The sequence below is a fragment of the Pristiophorus japonicus genome, chromosome 32 (genome assembly GCF_044704955.1).
Source record: "Pristiophorus japonicus isolate sPriJap1 chromosome 32, sPriJap1.hap1, whole genome shotgun sequence".
Taxonomy (NCBI): Eukaryota; Metazoa; Chordata; class Chondrichthyes; family Pristiophoridae; genus Pristiophorus; species Pristiophorus japonicus.
This window is the reverse complement of record NC_092008.1, coordinates 125,605-152,403: the sequence shown is the minus strand read 5'-3', so window position 1 is coordinate 152,403 and position 26,799 is coordinate 125,605. Positions and strand designations below refer to the sequence as shown.

The 26,799-nt window shown below is 56.0% G+C and overlaps 1 protein-coding gene across 1 annotated transcript in view; it reads right to left on the bottom strand.

Moving 5' to 3' along the window:
- The window catches only part of LOC139240470 (contactin-5-like), a gene marked incomplete at its 5' end in the record, with an annotated part of 162,717 nt that overhangs the window by 111,975 nt on the left and 23,943 nt on the right, over positions 1–26,799 (bottom strand). Inside the window, 3 exons of the mRNA XM_070869006.1 lie at positions 4,418–4,520; positions 11,946–12,149; positions 13,121–13,216. Of these exons, the coding sequence (XP_070725107.1) occupies positions 4,418–4,520; positions 11,946–12,149; positions 13,121–13,216 (403 nt within the window). The remainder of the gene's footprint in view (positions 1–4,417; positions 4,521–11,945; positions 12,150–13,120; positions 13,217–26,799) is intronic.

Below are 26,799 nucleotides of genomic sequence, written 5' to 3'. Positions count from 1 at the left end.
ATCATTTTCCAACAGTCTATAGACTCTGGATCAGTTCGTATGGACTGGAGGGTAGCTAATGTAACACCACTTTTTAAAAAAGGAGGGAGAGAGAAAACGGGTAATTATAGACCGGTTAGCCTGACATCAGTAGTGGGGAAAATGTTGGAATCAATTATTAAAGATGTAATAGCAGCGCATTTGGAAAGCAGTGACAGGATCGGTCCAAGTCAGCATGGATTTATGAAAGGGAAATCATGCTTGACAAATCTTCTGGAATTTTTTGAGGATGTATCTAGTAGAGTGGACAAGGGAGAACCATTGGATGTGGTGTATTTGGACTTTCAAAAGGCGTTTGACAAGGTCCCACACAAGAGATTGTTGTGCAAAATTAAAGCGCATGGTATTGGGGGTAATGTACTGACGTGGATAGAGAACTGGTTGGCAGACAGAAAGCAGAGAGTCGGGATAAATGGGTCCTTTTCAGAATGGCAGGCAGTGACTAGTGGGGTGCCGCAGGGCTCAGTGCTGGGACCCCAGCTATTTACATTATACATTAATGATTTAGATGAAGGAATTGAGTGTAATATCTCCAAGTTTGCAGATGACACTAAGCTGGGTGGCGGTGTGAGCTGTGAGGAGGATGCCAAGAGGCTGCAGGGTGACTTGGACAGGTTAGGTGAGTGGGCAAATGCATGGCAGATGCAGTATAATGTGGATAAATGTGAGGTTATCCACTTTGGGGGAAAAAACAGGAAGGCAGAATATTATCTGAATGGCGGCAGATTAGGAAAAGGGGAGGTGCAACGAGACCTGGGTGTCATGGTACATCAGTCATTGAAAGTTGGCATGCAGGTACAGCAGGCGGTGAAGAAGGCAAATGGTATGTTGGCCTTCATAGCGAGAGGATTTGAGTATAGGAGCAGGGAGGTCTTACTGCAGTTGTACAGGGCCTTGGTGAGGCCTCACCTGGAATATTATGTTCAGTTTTGGTCTCCTAATCTGAGGAAGGACATTCTTGCTATTGAGGGAGTGCAGCGAAGGTTCACCAGACTGATTCCCGGGATGGCAGGACTGACATATGAGGAGAGACTGGATCGACTGGGCTTATATTCACTGGAATTTAGAAGAATGAGAGGAGATCTCATAGAAACATATAAAATTCTGACGGGACTGGACAGGTTAGATGCAGGAAGAATGTTCCCGATGTTGGGGAAGTCCAGAACCAGGGGTCACAGTCTAAGGATAAGGGGTAAGCCATTTAGGACCGAGATGAGGAGAAACTTCTTCACCCAGAGAGTGGTGAACCTGTGGAATTCTCCACCACAGAAAGTTGTTGAGGCCAATTCACTAAATATATTCAAAAGGGAGTTAGATGTGGCTCTTAAGGCTAAAGGGATCAAGGGGTATGGAGAGAAAGCAGGAATGGGGTACTGAGGGAATGATCAGCCATGATCTTATTGAATGGTGGTGCAGGCTCGAAGGGCCGAATGGCCTGCTCCTGCACCTATTTTCTATGTTTCTATGTCCCTCTTTCTCTCTCCACTCTTTCTCTCTCTCTCTCTCTGTCTCTCTGTCTCCCTCTCTCTCTCTCTCTCTCCGTCTCGCTCTCTCTCTCTGTCTCTCTGTCTCCCTCTCTCTCTCTCAGTCTCTCTCTCTCGCTCTCTCTTTCTGTCCCTCTCTCTCTCTGTCTTTCTGCCCACTCCCTCTCTCTCCGTGTTCCGCTGTCTCGCTCCGTCTCTCCCCGCTCTGTCCCTCTGTCTCTCCCCCACCTTCTTTTCCCTCCCCTCTGTCAGTAACAAGATGTTAGTGAGTGTCGAGTGGGCCTCACGGTGGGAGACGGGACATTGCGCCCCTGGCCAGGGGAGGGTGGGGGGGGGAAGTGCCATGGCCCGGGGGAGAGGGTGGGGGAGCGCCCTGGCCGAGGGAGGGTGTGGCTGGGGGCGAGCGCTGTGGTCTCGAGGATCTGACAGTAACGGCCTGGTGCTCTGGAAGAACTTCACCCTCCCACAGCCTGCAGCGCTCCTCCAGAGAAAACGTCAGGTTTCCGGAGCGAGTTCCCAATCACATGGACAGCATCCTGCCAACCAGGCCCGTATCGCGATGACAGCGTTATTTCCCAAACCTTCACCAACACTGCAGCCGACTTCAACTCACAGAGAGGGCGGCAAAATATACCTTCGGCCAGGGCCTCGTTTTCCCCGCGGCTAGGCCCAACATTACCGTTAAGCCCCGCGGCCAGGCCCATCTTTACCGTTAAGCCCCGCGGCTAGGCCCATCTTTACCGTTAAGCCCCGCGGCCAGGCCCAAAGTTACCGTTAAGCCCCGCGGCTAGGCCCAACATTACCGTTAAGCCCCGCGGCTAGGCACATCTTTACCGTTAAGCCCCGCGGCCAGGCCCAATGTTACCATTAAGCCCCGCGGCTAGGCACATCTTTACCGTTAAGCCCCGCGGCCAGGCCCAAAGTTACCGTTAAGCCCCGCGGCTAGGCCCAACATTACCGTTAAGCCCCGCGGCTAGGCACATCTTTACCGTTAAGCCCCGCGGCCAGGCCCAACATTACCGTTAAGCCCCGCGGCTAGGCCCAACATTACCGTTAAGCCCCGCGGCTAGGCCCATCTTTACCGTTAAGCCCCGCGGCCAGGCCCAAAGTTACCGTTAAGCCCCGCGGCTAGGCCCAACGTTACCGTTAAGCCCCGCGGCTAGGCCCAACATTACCGTTAAGCCTCGCGGACCAACGTTAGCGGTAAGCACTGGGCTTTGTCGGTCTTCAGTAAGACCGAACCTGCCCTGCGGGAAATTTGAACGGGGCGCGAAGCCTGTTACAGGGCCCACGCGCCTCAACGCAAAATAGGCGGAGACATTGGGTGGGACTGAGTGAGACACTCGGGGAGCTGGCTCAAGTCTCCATATCTCAGGGAGGATACACTTGCCTTGGAGGCCATGCAATAGAGGTTCACGAGCTTGATCCCCAGAATGAGAGGGCTGTCTTTGCAGAATTATAGACATTTACAGCGCAGAAAGAGGCCATTCCGGCCCATCGTGTCCACGTTGCACCGGCCGACCAAGAGCCATCCCGGCCTAATCCCACTTTCCCGCTCTGGGTCCGTAGCCCTGCGGGTTACGGCACTTCGAGCACACGTCCAAATGTGGTGAGGGTTTCTGCCTCTACCCCCCTTTCAGGCCGTGAGTTCCCCCCCAGACCCCCACCGCCCTCTGGGTGAAGACATTTCCCCTCAAACCCCCTCTAAACCTCCCCCCCTCCTGTCTTATGTGGAGAGATTGAGCAGACTGGGCCGATACTCCCTCGACTTTAGAAGAATGGGAGGTGATCTCACTGAAACGTGTCGGATTGTGAGGGGGATTGACGGGGTAGATGCAGGGAGGGTGTTTCCCCCCCGGGGCTGGGGAGTCTAGAACCAGGGGTCACACAGTCTCAGGATAAGGGCTCGGACATTTAGGACTGAGATGAGGAGGAATTTCTTCACTCAGAGGGAGGTGAATCTTTGGAGTTCTCTGCCCCAGAGGGCTGTGGAGGCTCAGTCATTGAGTATATTCAGGGCTGAGATCGGTAGGTTTTTGGGCTCGAGGGGAATCGAGGGATCGGGCGGGAAAGTGGAGTTGAGGTCAAAGATCAGCCGTGATCTGATTGGATGGCGGAGCGGGCTCGAGGGGCCGAATGGCCGACTCCTGCTCCTAATTCTTAAACATAAGAACATCAGAAATAGGAGCAGGAGTCGGCCATTCGGCCCCTCGAGCCCGCTCCGCCATTTAATACGACCATGGCTGATCCGATCATGGACTCAGCTCCACTTCCCTGCCCGCCCCCTTATCGGTTAAGAAACTGTCTATCTCTGTCTTAAATGTATTCAATGTCCCGGCTTCCACAGCTCTCTGAGGCAGCGAATTCCACAGATTTACAACCCTCGGAGAGAAGAAATTCCTCCTCATCTCAGTTTTAAATGGGCGGCCCCTTATTCTAAGACCATGCCCCCTAGTTCTAGTCTCCCCCATCAGTGGGATATCCTCTCTGCATCCACCTTGTCGAGCCCCCTCATAATCTGATACGTTTCGATAAGATCACCTCTCATTCTTCTGAATTCCAATGGGTACAGGCCCAACCTCCTCAAACTTTCCTCATAAGTCAACCCCCTCATCCCCGGAATCAACCGAGTGAACCTTCTCTGAACTGCCTCCAAAGCAAGTATATGCTTTGGTAAATACGGAGACCAGAACTGCACGCAGTACTCCAGGTGTGGCCTCACCAATACCCTGTATAACTGGAGCAAGACTTCCCTACTTTTATACTCCATCCCCCTTTGCAATAAAGGCCAAGATTCCATTATGTTCCATTGGGAGATCCCTTTGGGAATTCCGTTCCTTATGTTGCAAGCAGCCGAACAATCGGAGCTGGTGACTCATTCATTCCCGACTCACTTGCCCAGCGCAAAGCACTCGAGGTTGGCAGTCGACCCTTGTGGGACCTCGAGCACAGGAGGGAAATGCACCTCAATCTTCGGCTCGTACTCTCCCATCGCACCTGGGGGTCAGAGAACAAGTCAGGGTCAGGATGGAGGCAGCCAGCAGGTAGGCAACACCGTCGGACTTTGTGCAATTACATTCCGATTGTGCGTCGCTTGATAACATAGAAAATAGGTGCAGGAGCAGGCCATTCGGCCCTTCGAGCCTGCACCACCATTCAATAAGATCATGGCTGATCATTCCCTCAGTACCCCATTCCTGCTTTCTCTCAACACCCCTTGATCCCTTTAGCCGTAAGGGCCACATCTAACTCCTTTTTGAATATATTTAGTGAATTGGCCTCAACAACTCTCTGTGGTAGAGAATTCCACAGGTTCACCACTCTCTGGGTGAAGAAGTTTCTCCTCATCTCGGTCCTAAATGGCTTCCCCCTTATCCTTAGACTGTGAGCCCTGGTTCTGGACTTCCCCAACATCGGGAACATTCTTCCTGCATCTAACCTGTCCAATCCCGTCAGAATTTTATATGTTTCTATGAGACCCCCTCTCATTCTTCGAAACCCCGGTGAATATAAGCCCAGTCGATCCAGTCTTTCTTCATATGTCAGTCCTGCCATCCCGGGAATCAGTCTGGTGAACCTTCGCTGCACTCCCTCAATAGCAAGAATGTCCTTCCTCAGATTAGGAGACCAAAACTGCACACAATACTCCAGGTGAGGCCTCACCAAGGCCCTGTACAACTGCAGTAAGACCTCCCTGCTCCTATACTCAAATCCTCTCGCTATGAAGGCCAACATGCCATTTGCCTTCTTCACCGCCTGCTGTACCTGCATGGCCAACTTTCAATGACTGATGTACCATGACACCCAGGTCTCGTTGCACCTCCCCTTTTCCTAATCTGCCACCATTCAGATAATATTCTGCCTTCCTGTTTTTGCCCCCAAAGTGGATAACCTCACATTTATCCACATTATACTGCATCTGCCATGCATTTGCCCACTCACCTAACCTGTCCAAGTCACCCTGCAGAATTCCCCACAAAATTCGAGGAACACAGAACCAGAGAACGGTTACAGCACAGAAGGAGGCCATTCGGTCTGTCGAGCCAGTGCTGGCTCTCTGCAAGAGCACCTCAGCCAGCCCCACTACCCCCGCCCTTCCCCCGGAGCCCTGAACGTTATTTTCCTTCAGCAACTTATCCAACTCCCTTTGGAAAGCCGCGATTGAGTCTGCCTCCATCGCCCTCTCAGGCCGCGCGTTCCCGATCCTGACCCCCTCGCTGTGGAAAAATGTTTCTCCTCGTGTCGCCTTTCTGCCAATCTCGATAAATCCGTGTCCTCTGGTTCCTGACCCTCCCGCCAATGGGAACAGATTCTCGCGACCTACCTCTGTCCAGAACCCTCAGGATTTTGAACACCTCGATCAAATCTCCTCCCAACCTTCTCTGCTCCATGGAGAACTACCCCTCCACCATCGGTGACCGTGCCTTCTGGTGCCTGGGCCCCAAGCTCTGGAACTCCCTCCCTCAACCTCTCCGCCTCTCTCTCTCTCCTTCAAGACGCTCCTTGAAACCTCCCTCTGTGACCCAGCTTTTGGTCACCCGTCCCTAATATCTCCCTTTGCGGTTTGACGTCAAATTTCTTGTCTCATAATACACCTGTGGAGCGCCTTCGAAAGTTTCACTAAGTTACAGGCACTACGTAAATACACGTGTTGTTGCACCTGCAGGTTAACTTTCAGCAATTGGTGGATAAGGTTACCTCGGTACACCCACATTTCACAATCGACACCACTCAAAAAGTACTCGGCGCAGAAATCTTTTCCCACCAAAGCTGCCGAACTATCTCTGTAAACTCTTCCAGTCCCTACACCCCTCCCTATCTCTGTAACCTACTCCAGCCCCTACACCCCTCCCTATCTCTGTAACCTCCTCCAGCCCCTACACCCCTCCCTATCTCTGTAAACTCCTCCAGCCCCTACACCCCTCCCTATCTCTGTAACCTCCTCCAGTCCCTACACCCCTCCCTATCTCTGTAAACTCCTCCAGCCCCTACACCCCTCCCTATCTCTGTAACCTCCTCCAGCCCCTACACCCCTCCCTATCTCTGTAAACTCCTCCAGCCCCTACACCCCTCCCTATCTCTGTAACCTCCTCCAGCCCCTACACCCCTCCCTATCTCTGTAACCTCCTCCAGTCCCTACACCCCTCCCTATCTCTGTAACCTCCTCCAGCCCCTACACCCCTCCCTATCTCTGTAATCTCCTCTAGCCCCTACACCCCTCCCTATCTCTGTAACCTCCTCCAGTCCCTACACCCCTCCCTATCTCTGTAACCTACTCCAGCCCCTACACACCTCCCTATCTCTGTAACCCCTCCAGCCACTACACCCCTCCCTATCTCTGTAACCCCCTCCAGCCCCTACACCCCTCCCTATCTCTGTAACCTACTCCAGCCCCTACACACCTCCCTATCTCTGCAACCTACTCCAGCCCTATACCCCTCCCTATCTCTGTAACCTCCTCCAGCCCCTACACCCCTCCCTATCTCTGTAAACTCTTCCAGTCCCTACACCCCTCCCTATCTCTGTAACCTACGCCAGCCACTACACCCCTCCCTATCTCTGTAACCCCTCCAGCCCCTACACCCCTCCCTATCTCTGTAACCTACTCCAGCCCCTACACCCCTCCCTATCTCTGTAACCCCCTCCAGCCCCTACACCCCTCCCTATCTCTGTAACCCCCTCCAGCCCCTACACCCCTCCCTATCTCTGTAACTCACTCCAGCCCCTACACCCCTCCCTATCTCTGCAACCTACTCCAGCCCTATACCCCTCCCTATCTCTGTAACCCCCTCCAGCCCCTACACCCCTCCCTATCTCTGTAAACTCCTCCAACCCCTACACTCCTCGCGATCTCTGTAACCTCCTCCAGCCCCGACACTGCTCCCTATCTCTGTAACCCCCTCCAGCCCCTACACCCCTCCCTATCTCTGTAACCCCCTCCAGCCCCTACACACCTCCCTATCTCTGTAACCTCCTCCAGCCCCGACACCCCTCCCTATCTGTAACCCCCTCCAGCCCCTACACCCCTCCCTATCTCTGTAAACTCCTCCAGCCACTACACCCCTCCCTATCTCTGTAACCTCCTCCAGCCCCTACACCCCTCCCTATCACTGTAACCTCCTCCAGCCCCTACACCCCTCCCTATCTCTGTAACCCCCTCCAGCCCCTACATCCCTCCCTATCTCTGTAACCTCCTCCAGCCCTTACATCCCTCCCTATCTCTGTAACCTACTCCAGCCCTTACACCCCTCCCTATCTCTGTAACCCCCTCCAGCCCCTACACCCCTCCCTATCTCTGTAACCCCCTCCAGCCCCTACACACCTCCCTATCTCTGTAACCTCCTCCAGCACCTACACCACTCCCTATTTCTGTAAGCTCCTCCAGGCCCTACACCCCTCCGTATCTCTGTATCCTCATCCAGCCCCTACACCCCTCCCTATCTCTGTAACCTCCTCCAGTCCCGACACCCCTCGCTATCTCTGTAACCCCCTCCAGCCCCTACACCCCTCCCGATCTCTGTAACCCCCTCCAAGCCCTACACCCCTCCCTATCTCTGTAACCTCCTTCAGCCCCTACACCCCTCCCTATCTCTGTAACCTCATCCAGCCCCTACACCCTCCCAATCTCTGTAACCCCCTCCAGCCCCTACATCCCTCCCTCTCTCTGTAACCCCCTCCAGCCCCTACACCTCTCCCTCTCTCTGTAACCCCCCTCCAGACCCTACACCTTTCCCTCTCTCTGTAACCCCCTCCAGCCCGACACCCCTCCCTATCTTTGTAACCCCCTCCAGCCCCTACAGCCCTCCCTATCTCTGTAACCCCCTCCAGCCCGACACCCCTCCTTATCTCTGTAACCCCCTCCAGCCCCTACAACCCTCCCTTTCTCTGTAACCTCCTACAGCCCCTACACCCCTCCCTATCTCTGTAACCTCCACCAGCCCCTACACCCCTCCCTATCTCTGCAACCTCCTCCAGCCCCTGCACCCCTGCCTATCTCTGTAACCTCCTCCAGCCCCTACATTCCTCCCTATATATGGAACCCCCTCGAGCCCCTACATCCCTCACTATCTCTGTAACCTCATCCAGCCCCTACACCCCTCCCTATCTCTGTAAACTCCTCCAAACCCTACACCCCTCCCTATCTCTGTAACCCCCTCCAGCCCCTACACTCCTCGCGATCTCTGTAACCCCCTCCAGCCCCTACACACCTCCCTATCTCTGTAACCTCCTCCAGCACCTACACCCCTCCCTATTTCTGTAAGCTCCTCCAGCCCCTACACCCCTCCGTATCTCTGTATTCTCATCCAGCCCCTACACCTCTCCCTATCTCTGTAACCTCCTCCAGCCCCTACACCCTTCGCTATCTCTGTAACCCCCTCCAGCCTCTACACCCCTCCCGATCTCTGTAACCCCCTCCAAATCCTACACCTCTCCCTATCTCTGTAACCCCCTCCAGCCCCTACACCCCTCCCTATCTCTGTAACCTCCTCCAGCCCCTACACACCTCCCTATCTCTGTAACCTCATCCAGCCCCTACAACCTCCCAATCTCTGTAACCCCCTCCAGCCCCTACATCCCTCCCTCTCTCTGTAACCCCCTCCAGCCCCTACACCTCTCCCTCTCGCTGTAACCCCCCTCCAGCCCCTACACCTCTCCCTCTCTCTGTAACCCCCTCCAGCCCGACACCCCTCCCTATCTTTGTAACCCCTCCAGTCCCTACAGCCCTCCCTATCTCTGTAACCCCCTCCAGCCCGACACCCCTCCTTATCTCTGTAACCCCCTCCAGCCCCTACAACCCTCCCTTTCTCTGTAACCTCCTCCAGCCCCTACACCCCTCCCTATCTCTGTAACCTCCACCAGCCCCTACACCCCTCCCTATCTCTGTAACCTGCTCCAGCCCCTACACCCCTCCCTATCTCTGTAACCTCCTCCAGCCCCTACACCCTCCCAATCTCTGTAACCCCCTCCAGCCCCTACACCTCTCCTTCTCTCTGTAACCCCCTCCAATCCCTACACCCCTCCCTATCTCTGTACACCATCCAGCCCGTACACCCCTCCCTATCTCTGTTATCCCCCTCCAGCCCCTACACCCCTCCCTATCTCTGTAACCTTCTCCAGTCCCTACACCCCTCCCTATCTCTGTAACCCCCTCCAGCCTCCAAACCCCTCCCTACCTCTGTAACCTCCTCCAGCCCCTACACCCTTCCCTTTCTCTGTAACCCCCTCCAGCCCCTACACCCCTCCCTTTCTCTGTAACCCCCTCCAGCCCCTACACCCCTCCCTATCTCTGTAACCTCCTCCAGCCCCAACATCCCTCACTATCTCTGCAACCCCCTCCAATCCCTACACCCCTCCCTATCTCTGTAACCCATCCAGCCCGTACACCCCTCCCTATCTCTGTAACCTCCTGAAGCCCCTACACCCCTCCCTATCTATGTAACCCCCTCCAGCCGCTACTCCCCTACCTATCTCTGTAACCTCTTCCATCCCCTACACCCCTCCCTATCTCTGTAACCCTCTCCAGCCCCCTACACCCTTCCCTATCTCAGTAACCCCCTCCAGCCCCACAACCCTCCGAGATCTCTGCACTCCTCTAATTCTGCCCTCCTGAGCATCCCTGATTATAATCGCTCCACCATCGGTGGCCGTGCCTTCTGTTGCCTGGGCCCCAAGCTCTGGAACTCCCTCCCTAAACCTCTCCGCCTCTCTCTCTCCTCCTTCAAGACGCTCCTTAAAACCCACCTCTGTGACCCAGCTTTTGGTCGCCCGTCCCTAATATCTCCTCGTGTGGCTCGGAGGGGGGGTCAAATTGTGTTCGCTAAACGTTCTTGCGAAGCCCCTTTCTGCACGTTTCACTACGTTAAAGGCGCTGTATGAATATAGCTTGTTGTTGTTTCAAGGGCTGCACCACCAACACCTGGGAGTCCCTGGGCCCAAAGACCAGTCCGCCCTCAGTGGAGGGAGTGCATCCGGGAGGGCGCTGAGCACCTCGAGTCTCGTCGCCGAGAGCGTGCAGAAACCAAGCGCAGGCAGCGGAAGGAGCGTGCGGCAAACCAGTCCCACCCTCCCCTTCCCTCAACCACTGTCTGTCCCACCTGTGACAGGGACTGTGGCTCCCGTATTGGGCTGTTCAGCCACCTGAGGACTCACTGTTAGAGTGGAAGCAATTCCGAGGGACTGCCTACCATGATGTCCAAGTTGTTGCCGGGCAACTTCAGCGAACGGGGCAGCGAGAACGGCTGGTGAGAAAGCTCGCGGCGGGGGGAGCGAGCCGGATTGGGTGGGGGTTGCCAAATCGCTTTTGAAAGCTTTGGGGGCTCGGGCAACGGAAGGCGAGGCCGCCGATTGGTGGAGCGATTATTGAGGGGGGCCGTTCCCTTAGAGCGGAGAAGGTTGAGGGAGTGGCGTTGGGCGGGGGGGAGGGGGGGGCGGGGAGATTGGCCCAGAACGGTCCCGGGGACGAGGGGACTTCAGTGACGTGGGGAGACTGGAGAAGCTGGGGCCTCGTTCTCCTTTGGGGGTGAGAGCGAGAGATCGAGAGCCCGACCGGAGCGGGAGGCCGAGAGTAATCGATGGCCACGGCGGAGGGTGTGGGTGCCTTGTTCACGCTGTGTTCACACCTGGTCCTCTCTCAACTCGATAGGTACAGGCTGTGAGGCCCCAGGGCTCTCCGCCTCATTGATGTTGCAGGATAAGCTAATCGCGGCTTATCCTTTGCGCGCACACACAGACGCACGCCTCTGGCCCTCTCAGGCGTTCAGGGGCCGATTGCCACGGCGACGGAGCACCGCCTTGGAGATGCTGAAGATAAAAACGCCGGCACGGGGAAGGGGTGGCAGTGGAACCCTGCTCTCCCGGCCAAGCCGGTACCTGCAACGCCCACACCGGCAACGTGCGTGGAGAGGGCGCCTTCGAGGTGTTGCGAGGCGGGGGAGTTTGACGGCGGGAGGTGCGAGGATCAAGCTGGGGCCAAAGTTGGCCAAAAAGGCTGGGCCGAAGAGGTCGCTTTTCAGGAGGGCCTCGAAGGAGGAGAGAGAGGCGGAGGCCGACAGAAAGCCGCCCCCGGCCCAATCCCACTTTCCCGCTCTGGGTCCCTAGCCCTGTGGGTTGCGGCGCTTTGAGCACACGGCCAAATGTGGTGAGGGTTTCTGCCTCTACCCCCCTTCCAGGCCGCGAGTTCCCCCCACCCCACAGACCCCCACCGCCCTCTGGGTGAAGACATTTCCCCTCAAATCCCCTCGAAACCTCCCCCCAATGACTTTCAATCTGTGCCCCCTGGCCGTATCGAAGGCTTTGTTGAAATCCAAATACATGACATCTACCACTTTGCCCCGATCGACACTTTCTTCTACTTCATCCAAGTTTGCAGCCAGGTTGGTCGCCCGAGTGCGGCATCAGCTTCAGGCCCTGGGTGGGACTCACCGTCAGTGCGGAGGGTGAGCGGGGTTGGGGGGCTCAGGACCCTGCGCCTGGTCACCATGTCCTTCAGCAAACAGATGTAGCTGCCCACGTCCGAGGGCTGGGCCTTGGCGATGTACAGGTTGCCCGTCGCCTGGGAGATAAAGCGTCGGCTATCCTCCTCCACAAAGGTGGGAAAGACGTTGAACACCCATCCGTACCGCACCACTGAGGGGCGGTGGGGGCGGAGCATGTTAGAGCGAGGGGAGGGGAGGGGAGGGGGAGGGAGAGAGGACAGAGACAGAGGGGAACGGGGAAGAGATGGATGGAGAGGAGAGAAGTTAAAGGAGATTAACATCCCATCTGAAATACCACCCCTCCGACAGTGCGGCACTCCCTCAGTACTGCCCCTCCGACAGTGCGGCGCTCCCTCAGTACTGCCCCTCCGACAGTGCGGGGCTCCCTCAGTACCGCCCCTCCGACAGTGCGGCGCTCCCTCAGTACCGCCCCTCCGACAGTGCGGTGCTCCCTCAATACTGCCCCTCCGACAGTGCGGAGCTCCCTCAGTACTGCCCCTCCGACAGTGCGGCGCTCCCTCAGTACCGCCCCTCCGACAGTGCGGCGCTCCCTCAGTACTGCCCCTCCGACAGTGCGGGGCTGCCTCAGTACTGCCCCTCCGACAGTGCGGGGCTCCCTCAGTACTGCCCCTCCGACAGTGCGGCGCTCCCTCAGTACTGCCCCTCCGACAGTGCGGCGCTCCCTCAGTACTGCCCCTCCGACAGTGCGGCACTCCCTCAGTACTGCCCCTCCGACAGTGCGGCACTCCCTCAGTACTGCCCCTCGGACAGTGCGGGGCTCCCTTAGTACTGCCCCTCCGACAGTGCGGGGCTCCCTCAGTACCGCCCCTCCGACAGTGCGGCACTCCCTCAGTACCGCCCCTCCGACAGTGCGGCACTCCCTCAGTACCGCCCCTCCGACAGCGCGGCACTCCCTCAGTACTGCCCCTCCGACAGCGCGGCGCTCCCTCAGTACCGCCCCTCTGACAGTGCGGCGCTCCCTCAGTACCGCCCCTCCGACAGTGCGGCGCTCCCTCAGTGTGGACCCTGGCTCTGTATTCCTGGTTCCTACAGAATCTCTGGGTGCCAGGGCTCCCCTTTGAACTGACGGACACAGAGGATCGATGCAGTAGCAGAGCGTACCTGTAGTGTGAGAGGGTGGGGAGCACATTAACACCACTCCCTGACCCTCACGCACAGACACCGTGCCCCGAGTGTGCTCGCTGAAATTTCCCAGACCTGAAAGTTAGAGGCAAAGAGAGACTTCAGTTTGGTTAGACGTTGGATGTAGCAGGTACAGGGGGTTAGATACAGAGTAAAGCTCCCTCTACACTGTCCCATCAAACACTCCCAGGGCAGGTACAGGGGGTTAGATACAGAGTAAAGCTCCCTCTACACTGTCCCATCAAACACTCCCAGGGCAGGTACAGCACGGGGTTAGATACAGAGTAAAGCTCCCTCGACACTGTCCCATCAAACACTCCCAGGGCAGGTACAGGGGGTTAGATACAGAGTAAAGCTCCCTCTACACTGTCCCATCAAACACTCCCAGGGCAGGTACAGCACGGGGTTAGATACAGAGTAAAGCTCCCTCGACACTGTCCCATCAAACACTCCCAGGGCAGGTACAGGGGGTTAGATACAGAGTAAAGCTCCCTCTACACTGTCCCATCAAACACTCCCAGGGCAGGTACAGCACGGGGTTAGATACAGAGTAAAGCTCCCTCGACACTGTCCCATCAAACACTCCCAGGGCAGGTACAGGGGGTTAGATACAGAGTAAAGCTCCCTCTACACTGTCCCATCAAATACTCCCAGGGCAGGTACAGGGGGTTAGATACAGAGTAAAGCTCCCTCTACACTGTCCCATCAAACACTCCCAGGGCAGGTACAGCACGGGGTTAGATACAGAGTAAAGCTCCCTCTACACTGTCCCATCAAACACTCCCAGGGCAGGTACAGGGGGTTAGATACAGAGTAAAGCTCCCTCTACACTGTCTCATCAAACACTCCCAGGGCAGGTACAGGGGGTTAGATACAGAGTAAAGCTCCCTCTACACTGTCCCATCAAACACTCCCAGGGCAGGTACAGGGGGTTAGATACAGAGTAAAGCTCCCTCTACACTGTCCCATCAAACACTCCCAGGGCAGGTACAGGGGGTTAGATACAGAGTAAAGCTCCCTCTACACTGTCTCATCAAACACTCCCAGGGCAGGTACAGGGGGTTAGATACAGAGTAAAGCTCCCTCTACACTGTCCCATCAAACACTCCCAGGGCAGGTACAGGGGGTTAGATACAGAGTAAAACTCCCTCTACACTGTCCCATCAAACACTCCCAGGGCAGGTACAGGGGGTTAGATACAGAGTAAAGCTCCCTCTACACTGTCCCATCAAACACTCCCAGGGCAGGTACAGGGGGTTAGATACAGAGTAAAGCTCCCTCTACACTGTCCCATCAAACACTCCCAGGGCAGGTACAGCACGGGGTTAGATACAGAGTAAAGCTCCCTCTACACTGTCTCATCAAACACTCCCAGGGCAGGTACAGGGGGTTAGATACAGAGTAAAGCTCCCTCTACACTGTCCCATCAACCACTCCCAGGGCAGGTACAGCACGGGGTTAGATACAGAGTAAAGCTCCCTCTACACTGTCTCATCAAACACTCCCAGGGCAGGTACAGGGGGTTAGATACAGAGTAAAGCTCCCTCTACACTGTCCCATCAAACACTCCCAGGGCAGGTACAGGGGGTTAGATACAGAGTAAAGCTCCCTCTACACTGTCCCATCAAACACTCCCAGGGCAGGTACAGGGGGTTAGATACAGAGTAAAGCTCCCTCTACACTGTCCCATCAAACACTCCCAGGGCAGGTACAGCACGGGGTTAGATACAGAGTAAAGCTCCCTCTACACTGTCCCATCAAACACTCCCAGGGCAGGTACAGCACGGGGTTAGATACAGAGTAAAGCTCCCTCTACACTGTCCCATCAAGCACTCCCAGGGCAGGTACAGGGGGTTAGATACAGAGTAAAGCTCCCTCTGCACTGTCCTATCAAACACTCCCAGGGCAGGTACAGGGGGTTAGATACAGAATAAAGCTCCCTCTACACTGTCCCATCAAACACTCCCAGGGCAGGTACAGGGGGATAGATACAGAGTAAAGCTCCCTCTACACTGTCCCATTAAACACTCCCAGGGCAGGTACAGGGGGTTAGATGCAGAGTAAAGCTCCCTCTGCACTGTCCCATCAAACACTCCCAGGGCAGGTACAGGGGGTTAGATACAGAGTAAAGCTCCCTCTACACTGTCCCATTAAACACTCCCAGGGCAGGTACAGGGGGTTAGATGCAGAGTAAAGCTCCCTCTGCACTGTCCCATCAAACACTCCCAGGGCAGGTACAGGGGGTTAGATACAGAGTAAAGCTCTCTCTACACTGCCCCATCAAACACTCCCAGGGCAGGTACAGCACGGGTTTAGAGACAGAGTAAAGCTCCCTCTACACCGTCCCATCAAACACTCCCAGGGCAAGTACAGCATGGGGTTAGATACAGAGTAAAGCTCCCTCTACACTGTCCCATCAAACACTCCCAGGGCAGGTACAGGGGGTTAGATACAGAGTAAAACTCCCTCTACACTGTCCCATCAAACACTCCCAGGGCAATACAGCACGGGGTTAGATACAGAGTAAAGCTCCCTCTACACTGTCCCATCAAACACTCCCAGGGCAGGTACAGGGGGTTAGATACAGAGTAAAGCTCCCTCTACACTGTCCCATCAAACACTCCCAGGGTAGGTACAGGGGGTTAGATACAGAGTAAAGCTCCCTCTACACTGTCCCATCAAACACTCCCAGGGCAGGTACTGGGGGTTAGATACAGAGTAAAGCTCCCTCTACACTGTACCATCAAACACTCCCAGGGCAGGTACAGGGGGTTAGATACAGAGTAAATCTCCCTCTGCACTGTCCCATCAAACACTCTCAGGGCAGGTACAGTACCGGGTTAGATACAGAGTAAAGCTCCATCTACACTGTCCCATCTAACACTCCCAGGGCAGGTACAGGGGGTTAGATACAGAGTAAAGCTCCCTCTACACTGTCCCATCAGACACTCCCAGGGCAAGTACAGCACGGTGTTAGATACAGAGTAAAGCTCCCTCTACACTGTCCCATCAAACACTCCCAGGGCAGGTACAGGGGGTTAGATACAGAGTAAAGCTCCCTCTACACTGTCCCATCAAACACTCCCAGGGCAGGTACAGGGGGTTAGATACAGAGTAAAGCTCCCTCTACACTGTCCCATCAAACACTCCCAGGGCAGGTACAGCACGGGGTTAGATACAGAGTAAAGCTCCCTCTACACTATCCCATCAAACACTCCCAGGGCAGGTACAGGGGGTTAGTTACAGTGTAAAGCTCCCTCTACACCGTCCCATCACACACTCCCAGGGCAGGTACAGGGGGTTAGATACAGAGTAAAGCTCCCTCTACACTGTCCCATCAAACACTCCCAGGGCAGGTACAGGAGGTTAGATACAGAGTAAAGCTCCCTCTACACTGTCCCATCAAACACTCCCAGGGCAGGTACAGGGGGTTAGATACAGAGTAAAGCTCCCTCTACACTGTCCCATCAAACACTCCCAGGGCAGGTACAGGGGGTTAGATACAGAGTAAAGCTCCCTCTACACTGTCCCATCAGACACTCCCAGGGCAGGTACAGCACAGGGTTAGATACAGAGTAAAACTCTCTCTACACTGTCCCATCAAACACTCCCAGGGCAGGTACAGGGGGTTAGATACAGAGTAAAGCTCCCTCTACACTGTCCCATCAAACACTCCCAGGGCAGGTACAGGGGGTTAAATTAGAGTAAAGCTCCCTCTACACTGTCCCATCAAACACTCCCAGGGCAGGTACAGGGGGTTAGATACAGAGTAAAGCTCCCTCTACACTGTCCCATCAAACACTCCCAGGGCAGGTACAGGGGGTTCGATACAGAGTAAAGCTCCCTCTACACTGTCCCATCAAACACTCCCAGGGCAGGTACAGGGGGTTAGATACAGAGTAAAACTCTCTCTACACTGTCCCATCAAACACTCCCAGGGCAGGTACAGGGGGTTAGATACAGAGTAAAGCTCCCTCTACACTGTGCCATCAAACACTCCCAGGGCAGGTACAGGGGGTTAGATACAGAGTAAAGCTCCCTCTACACTGTCCCATCAAACACTCCCAGGGCAGGTGCAGGGGGTTAGATACAGAGTAAAGCTCCCTCTACACTGTCCCATCAAACACTCCCAGGGCAGGTACAGGGGGTTCGATACAGAGTAAAGCTCCCTCTACACTGTCCCTTCAAACACACCCAGGGCAGGTACAGGGGGTTAGATACAGAGTAAAGCTCCTCTGAATGAGCAGGAGGGGCAACTCAACCTGAGGACGAAGAGGAAGTGTATGGGGTCACCACCAAAAGCCCTCTGATAATGTTAAAAGTTGAACTTAACGGCACTCCAGTCTCCGTGGAACTAGACACGGGGGCGAGTCACTCAGTTGTGAGCCAGAAGGTTTTGGAGAGGCTATGGGACGACAGAGCACAATGACCCAAGCTGATCCCGATTCAGACAAAGCTGCGCACCTACACCAAGGAACTGATACCGGTTATTGGCAGTGTGGACATAAGAGTATCCCATGAGGGAGCGGTGCACGATTTACCGCTGTGGATTGTTTCAGGTGATGGCCCATCGCTGCCTGGTGGAAGGTGGATGGGGAATATTCGATGGAACTGGGAAGATCTCTGCGTAACCTCAACGGTGAATGGCGTCTTCCTCTCTCAAAGACTGAGCAAGCCCCCACCTCCTGATGAACCAGGCATTGGAGTGCCGATCCATTTGCAGATCATCGAGGCACAGGCCGCCCATCACGACCACGAGGAGGCAAGGATCAACTGAGCAGCGGTACAGGCTCAGTACTCACCACCCAAAGCCGACGACCTCTTCGCGGCGTTGGAAGAGGCTCCAGGTCGACCATCCGAATGCGTCTCCCCGATGCAAGAGACCAATTTCCTGGGCCGAAGATCACGGCAGTCGGCATCACAGACACGGACGGGAGAGTGTCCAGACCATGGGACGGGAGAGTGTCCAGGCCACGGGACGAGAGAGTGTCCAGACCACAGGACGGGAGAGTGTCCAGGCCACGGGACGGGAGAGTGTCCAGACCAGGGGACGAGAGAGTGTCCAGACCATGGGACGGGAGAGTGTCCAGACCACGGGACGAGAGAGTGTCCAGACCATGGGACGAGACAGTGTCCAGACCATGGGACGAGAGTGTGTCCAGACCACGGGACGGGAGAGTGTCCAGACCACGGGACGGGAGAGTGTCCAGACCATGGGACGAGAGAGTGTCCAGACCAGGGGACGAGAGAGTGTCCAGACCACGGGACGAGAGAGTGTCCAGACCACGGGACGAGAGTGTGTCCAGACCACAGGACGAGACTGTGTCCAGACCATGGGACGAGAGAGTGTCCAGACCACGGGACGAGAGAGTGTCCAGACCACGGGACGAGAGAGTGTCCAGACCACGGGACGGGAGAGTGTCCAGACCACGGGGCGAGAGAGTGTCCAGACCACGGAACGGGAGAGTGTCCAGACCACGGGACGAGAGAGTGCGTCCAGACCACGGGACGAGAGAGTGTCCAGACCACGGGACGAGAGAGTGTCCAGACCACGGGACGGGAGAGTGTCCAGACCACGGGACAGGAGAGTGTCCAGACCACGGGACGAGAGAGTGTCCAGACCACGGGACGAGAGAGTGTCCAGACCACGGGACGGGAGAGTGTCCAGACCACGGGACGAGAGAGTGTCCAGACCACGGGACGGGAGAGTGTCCAGACCACGGGACGGGAGAGTGTCCAGACCACGGGACGAGAGAGGGTCCAGACCACGGGACGAGAGAGTGTCCAGACCACGGGACGAGAGAGTGTCCAGACCACGTGACGGGAGGGTGTCCAGACCATGGGACGAGAGAGTGTCCAGACCACGGGACGAGAGAGTGTCCAGACCACGGGACGAGAGAGTGTCCAGACCACGGGACGAGAGTGTGTCCAGACCACAGGACGAGACTGTGTCCAGACCATGGGACGAGAGAGTGTCCAGACCACGGGACGAGAGAGTGTCCAGACCACGGGACGAGAGAGTGTCCAGACCACGGGACGGGAGAGTGTCCAGACCACGGGGCGAGAGAGTGTCCAGACCACGGAACGGGAGAGTGTCCAGACCACGGGACGAGAGAGTGCGTCCAGACCACGGGACGAGAGAGTGTCCAGACCACGGGACGAGAGAGTGTCCAGACCACGGGACGGGAGAGTGTCCAGACCACGGGACGGGAGAGTGTCCAGACCACGGGACGAGAGAGTGTCCAGACCACGGGACGAGAGATTGTCCAGACCACGGGACGGGAGAGTGTCCAGACCACGGGACGAGAGAGTGTCCAGACCACGGGACGGGAGAGTGTCCAGACCACGGGACGGGAGAGTGTCCAGACCACGGGACGAGAGAGTGTCCAGACCACGGGACGGGAGAGTGTCCAGACCACGGGACGGGAGAGTGTCCAGACCACGGGACGAGAGAGGGTCCAGACCACGGGACGAGAGAGTGTCCAGACCACGGGACGAGAGAATGTCCAGACCACGGGACGAGAGAGGGTCCAGACCACGGGACGAGAGAGTGTCCAGACCACGTGACGGAAGAGTGTCCAGACCATGGGACGAGAGAGTGTCCAGACCACGGGACGAGAGAGTGTCCAGACCACGGGACGAGAGAGTGTCCAGACCACGGGACGGGAGAGTGTCCAGACCACGGGACGAGAGAGTGTCCAGACCACAGGACGAGACTGTGTCCAGACCACGGGACGAGAGAGTGTCCAGACCACGGGACGAGAGAGTGTCCAGACCACGGGACGAGAGAGTGTCCAGACCACGGGACGAGAGAGTGTCCAGACCACGGGACGGGAGAGTGTCCAGACCACGGGACGAGAGAGTGTCCAGACCACGGGACGAGACAGTGTCCAGACCACGGGACGGGAGAGTGTCCAGACCACGGGACGGGAGAGTGTCCAGACCACGGGACAGGAGAGTGTCCAGACCACGGGACGAGAGAGTGTCCAGACCACGGGACGAGAGAGTGTCCAGACCACGGGACGGGAGAGTGTCCAGACCACGGGACGGGAGAGTGTCCAGACCACGGGACGAGAGAGTGTCCAGACCACGGGACGGGAGAGTGTCCAGACCACGGGACGAGAGAGTGTCCAGACCACGGGACGGGAGTGTGTCCAGACCACGGGACGGGAGAGTGTCCAGACCACGGGACGGGAGAGTGTCCAGACCACGGGACGAGAGAGTGTGTCCAGACCACGGGACGAGAGAGTGTCCAGACCACGGGACGGGAGAGTGTCCAGACCACGGGACGAGAGAGTGTCCAGAGCACGGGACGAGAGAGTGTGTCCAGACCACGGGACGAGAGAGTGTCCAGGCCACGGGACGGGAGAGTGTCCAGACCACGGGACGAGAGAGTGTCCAGGCCACGGGACGGGAGAGTGTCCAGACCACGGGACGAGAGAGTGTCCAGACCACGGGACGGGAGAGAGTGTCCAGACCACGGGACGGGAGAGTGTCCAGACCACGGGACGGGAGAGAGTGCCCAGACCACGGGACGGGAGTGTGTCCAGACCACGGGACGAGAGAGTGTCCAGACCACGGGACGAGAGAGTGTCCAGACCACGTGAGGTCTCCGCAATGGAACGGAGGAAGGTATCACCCAGCAAGGAAGACGACTGGGTTTGGGGCAAAGGTAAAGGGGGCGGTCGCTGAGAAGGCCAGGAACCCACTACGTTCCAATAAGTTATTTGCACGGTGTAACCCATGTGAGCGCTCTTTCGCGGCCAATGATGTATCATCCTACGGGGTCGAGGTGACCTTACAACAAGCCAAAGTAGCGGACGTACACCAACCGGTCGTATATGGAGCTGGCAAAGTATTCGTAGCAAGTGATGTGTTACCGCACGGGGTCGGGGCGTGTTGTGGAGCAAGTTAAAGTCGCGGGCGAGCATCAAACGGTTGAGCATGTCTCCAATATGTTAACCAAGGCAGCAGCCTGTATTGACGGGACAAAGGAGACACTCCAATGTGCAGGGGTTAAAAAGGAGGCTCCGCTCCCTCGCGGTGGACTAACTGATATCGTTAATCGACACCTCGCCCGTCTCCTGTTGTACAACCACCACGGAAGTGAACACACGAAATCCCAGGTTCTAGCGGCCTTTATTGCGAGCAATTGCACGGGCAGTTTCAGTCGTGGAACCTCCGAAATACAAGCGTTTCCAAACATCATTTATACAGGTTTCGGAGAGGAGGTATCCTCCTACACCGCTGGTGGTATTTCTCCAGCGACTCGAGGTGTCTACTGTACATGGTCCGTGTCTCTGAGCCATACAGGAGGGCGGGTATCACTACAGCCCTGTAGACCATGAGCTGGGGGTGAGGTACCTACTGTACATGGTCCGTGTCTCTGAGCCATACAGGAGGGCGGGTATCACTACAGCCCTGTAGACCATGAGCTGGGGGTGAGGTACCTACTGTACATGGTCCATGTCTCTGAGCCATACAGGAGGGCGGGTATCACTACAGCCCTGTAGACCATGAGCTGGGGGTGAGATACCTACTGTACATGGTCCATGTCTCTGAGCCATACAGGAGGGCGGGTATCACTACAGCCCTGTAGACCATGAGCTGGGGGTGAGGTACCTACTGTACATGGTCCATGTCTCTGAGCCATACAGGAGGGCGGGTATCACTACAGCCCTGTAGACCATGAGCTGGGGGTGAGGTGTCTACTGTACATGGTCCATGTCTCTGAGCCATACAGGAGGGCGGGTATCACTACAGCCCTGTAGACCATGAGCTGGGGGTGAGGTACCTACTGTACATGGTCCATGTCTCTGAGCCATACAGGAGGGCGGGTATCACTACAGCCCTGTAGACCATGAGCTGGGGGTGAGATACCTACTGTACATGGTCCATGTCTCTGAGCCATACAGGAGGGTGGGTATCACTACAGCCCTGTAGACCATGAGCTGGGGGTGAGGTGTCTACTGTACATGGTCCGTGTCTCTGAGCCATACAGGAGGGCGGGTATCACTACAGCCCTGTAGAACATGAGCTGGGGGTGAGGTACCTACTGTACATGGTCCGTGAGGTACCTACTGTACATGGTCCGTGTCTCTGAGCCATACAGGAGGGCGGGTATCACTACAGCCCTGTAGACCATGAGCTGGGGGTGAGGTACCTACTGTACATGGTCCGTGTCTCTGAGCCATACAGGAGGGCGGGTATCACTACAGCCCTGTAGACCATGAGCTGGGGGTGAGGTACCTACTGTACATGGTCCATGTCTCTGAGCCATACAGGAGGGCGGGTATCACTACAGCCCTGTAGACCATGAGCTGGGGGTGAGGTGTCTACTGTACATGGTCCATGTCTCTGAGCCATACAGGAGGGCGGGTATCACTACAGCCCTGTAGACCATGAGCTGGGGGTGAGGTACCTACTGTACATGGTCCGTGTCTCTGAGCCATACAGGAGGGCGGGTATCACTACAGCCCTGTAGACCATGAGCTGGGTGGTGGATTTGAGGGCCTGGTCTTCAAACACTCTTTCCTCAGGCGGCCGAAGGCTGCACTGGCGCACTGGAGGCGGTGTTGGATTTCGTCGCCAATGCCTGCCCTCGCTGACAGTAGGCTCCCGAGGCCTGGGAAATGGTCCACGTAGTCCAGGGCCGGGCTGAGCGACGAGGACAGGTTGGTGAAGGACCTTTGTCTTACGGATGTTAAGCGTAAGGCCCGTGCTTTCATACGCCTCAGTGAATACGACGCAGGTGTCGTCCGCTTCCTGCAGTTCGACGGTGTCTCCGCAAGATCCCGCGAATCCCCCGGGAGGACAGACGCACCAACGTTAGCGCCCTCGACCAGGCCCAACATCCCCAGCGTCGAAGCACTGACCACACTCGACCAGCTCCGCTGGGCAGGGCCACATTGTCCGCATGTCCCCCAGACACGAGACTCCCCAAAGCCAAGCGCTCTGCTCGGAACTCCTTCACGGGCAAACGAGCCAAAGGTGGGGCAGAGGAAACGTTACAAGGGACCACCCTCAAAGCCTCCCTGATAAAGTGCAACATCCCCACCGACACCTGGGAGTCCCTGGGCCCAAAGACCAGTCCCGCCCTAAGTGGAGGGAGTGCATCCGGGAGGGCGCTGAGCACCTCGAGTCTCGTCGCCGAGAAAATGCAGAAACCAAGCACGAGCAGCGGAAGGAGCGTGCGGCAAACCAGTCCCACGCTCCCCTTCCCTCAACCACTGTCTGTCCCCACCCTGTGACAGGGGACTGTGGCTCCCGTATTGGGCTGTTCAGCCACCGATGGACTCGATTGGGAGTGGAGGCAAGTCTTCCTCGATTCCGAGGGACTCCTATGATGATGAAGATCCTCCTACAAAGTCATCGATAGGTCTATTGCGATCAGCGAAGTTAAATTCATTTTTCGACTCTCGCTCGACGGGCTCCGAGGGGTTTATGCAACTGTCCGTCGCCCATCATTGTGTTGTCCCATTTAGCCCTCTGCCCCAGTCTATCCAACGCCTCGGGTGGCTGTTCCGGCTTCATTATCGCTTCCTCAGGGACTTTTAAACAAGCTGCTGCCTTTGGCTGTTTAAGTGTTACTACGGTTAAGCTGTGGTTTAATGTGTATAAGTGTGCTCGACCCGTACAAGCAAGTGTTACATGCATCGGCACGTTATAAGTTCACTGCCCTCAGCATCGTTCTGAACCCCTCGCTGCAACCTTACAATTTATCCCGTACCAAGTGTCGCGATATGGGCTCGAGTCAGGCAAGCTGCCCAGCTCACAGTTTAGGGAGAGCACAGGCACCACTCTCGATGCGTAGTTTCGAGAATGTCGAGCACTGTCTGTGCACTGTAACATGATCCGCCACGAGCCAGACACTGAGAGCGGCGCTAATGCCCTCAGTCGGCTATCATTGCCCACCCCCGGGGTGGAAACGGTGCAGCCTGCAGACCCACTCGTGGTCATGAAAGCGTTAGAAGGCGAGGGGGTCAACCGTAACGCCCTCCCCCCCACCCCCCCGCCCCCCCCCCCCGGCAGCTTCGGACCCTGGGCCTCGACCAGCCAGGATCCCACGTTACCGTCGGCCAAAGGTGAACTGCCACGCGGGATGTTGCAACCGATCCGTCGCAGAGACAAAGCACCCATCCCAACGCTGCAAAGTCAGGCAGGGCGGCCTCACACAGCCGGGGGTCCGGGGAACGCCCACCCGACGGCCCAGGGTCCACGGGGACCACTCGGCCTCCCGCCTCGACCGAAAGTCTCAAGGCCATCGAGGCCCGTCCTGGGCTTGTCAGGCCTCAGGGTCAGCGACAATAGCCCTTGAGCGGGCAGCCCAAATCACGAAACCCAGCACCGCACGTGTCACAGGTAGACTCCCGACAGACCCGGCTATCCTGGGTGCTGAGTTTAACATCTGTAGTGGGGAAAATGCTTGAAACTATCATTAAGGAAGAAATAGCGGAACATCTAGATAGGAATAGTGCAATCAAGCAGAGGCAGCATGGATTCATGAAGGGGAAATCATGTTTAACTAACTTACTGGAATTCTTTGAGGATATAACGAGCATGGTGGATAGAGGTGTACCGATGGATGTGGTGTATTTAGATTTCCAAAAGGCATTCGATAAGGTGCCACACAAAAGGTTACTGCAGAAGATAGAGGTACGCGGAGTCAGAGGAAATGTATTAGCACGGATCGAGAATTGGCTGGCGAACAGAAAGCAGAGAGTCGGGATAAATGGGTCCTTTTCGGGTTGGAAATCGGTGGTTAGTGGTGTGCCACAGGGATCGGTGCTGGGACCACAACTGTTTACAATATACATAGATGACCTGGAAGAGGGGACAGAGTGTAGTGTAACAAAATTTGCAGATGACACAAAGATTAGTGGGAAAGCGGGTTGTGTAGAGGACACAGAGAGGCTGCAGAGATATTTAGATAGGTTAAGCGAATGGGCTAAGGTTTGGCAGATGGAATACAATGTCGGAAAGTGTGAGGTCATCCACCTTGGGAAAAAAACCAGTAAAAGGGAATATTATTTGAATGGGGAGAAATTACAACATGCTGCGGTGCAGAGGGACCTGGGGGTCCTTGTGCATGAATCCCAAAAGGTTAGTTTGCAGGTGCAGCAGGTAATCAGGAAGGCGAATGGAATGTTGGCCTTCATTGCGAGAGGGATGGAGTACAAAAGCAGGGAGGTCCTGCTGCAACTGTACAGGGTATTGGTGAGGCCGCACCTGGAGTACTGCGTGCAGTTTTGGTCACCTTACTTAAGGAAGGATATACTAGCTTTGGAGGGGGTACAGAGACGATTCACTAGGCTGATTCCGGAGATGAGGGGGTTACCTTATGATGATAGATTGAGTAGACTGGGTCTTTACTCGTTGGAGTTCAGAAGGATGAGGGGTGATCTTATAGAAACATTTAAAATAATGAAAGGGATAGACAAGATAGAGGCAGAGAGGTTGTTTCCACTGGTCGGGGAGACTAGAACTAGGGGGCACAGCCTCAAAATACGGGGGAGCCAATTTAAAACCGCGTTGAGAAGGAATTTCTTCTCCCAGAGGGTTGTGAATCTGTGGAATTCTCTGCCCAAGGAAGCAGTTGAGGCTAGCTCATTGAATGTATTCAAGTCACAGATAGATAGATTTTTAACCAATAAGGGAATTAAGGATTACGGGGAGCGGGCGGGTAAGTGGAGCTGAGTCCACGGCCAGATCAGCCATGATCTTGTTGAATGGCGGAGCAGGCTCGAGGGGCTAGATGGCCTACTCCTGTTCCTAATTCTTATGTTCTTATGTTCTTACGTGCTACGCAGTCACCGGACAGAATCACTCGCAACCGAGCCTTCCGCAGGCCATCAGCAGAGAATGCACCATGATCGCACAGCCCCCCCGCGCGACATCAGAATAAGGGATGTAGACCATGCTCAGGGCAGGTACAGCACGGGGTTAGATACCGAGCAAAGCTCCCTCTACACTGTCCCATCAAACACTCCCAGGGCAGGTACAGCACGGGGTTAGATACCGAGCAAAGCTCCCTCTACACTGTCCCATCAAACACTCCCAGGGCAGGTACAGGGGGTTAGATACAGAGTAAAGCTCCCACTGCACTGTCCCATCAAACACTCTCAGGGCAGGTACAGCACAGGGTTAGATACAGAGTAAAACTCCCTCTACACTGTCCCATCAAACACTCCCAGGGCAGGTACAGGGGGTTAGATACAGAGTAAAGCTCCCTCTACACTGTCCCATCAAACACTCCCAGGGCAGGTACAGGGGGTTAGATACAGAGTAAAGCTCCCTCTACACTGTCCCATCAAACACTCCCAGGGCAGGTACAGGGGGTTAGATACAGAGTAAAGCTCCCTATACAATTTGCCCCAGCCATGGGATCAGCTCACGGACCCCACCTCATAAATCCCCTAAATTAAACTGGTCACATGAACAGGAGGAGGCCGTTCAGCCCCTCGAGCCTGTTACATTAGGGACAGGAGGAGGCCGTTCAGCCCCTCGAGCCTGTTACATTAGGAACAGGAGGAGGCCGTTCAGCCCCTCGAGCCTGTTACATTAGGGACAGGAGGAGGCCGTTCAGCCCCTCGAGCCTGTTACATTAGGGACAGGAGGAGGCCGTTCAGCCCCTCGAGCCTGTTACATTAGGGACAGGA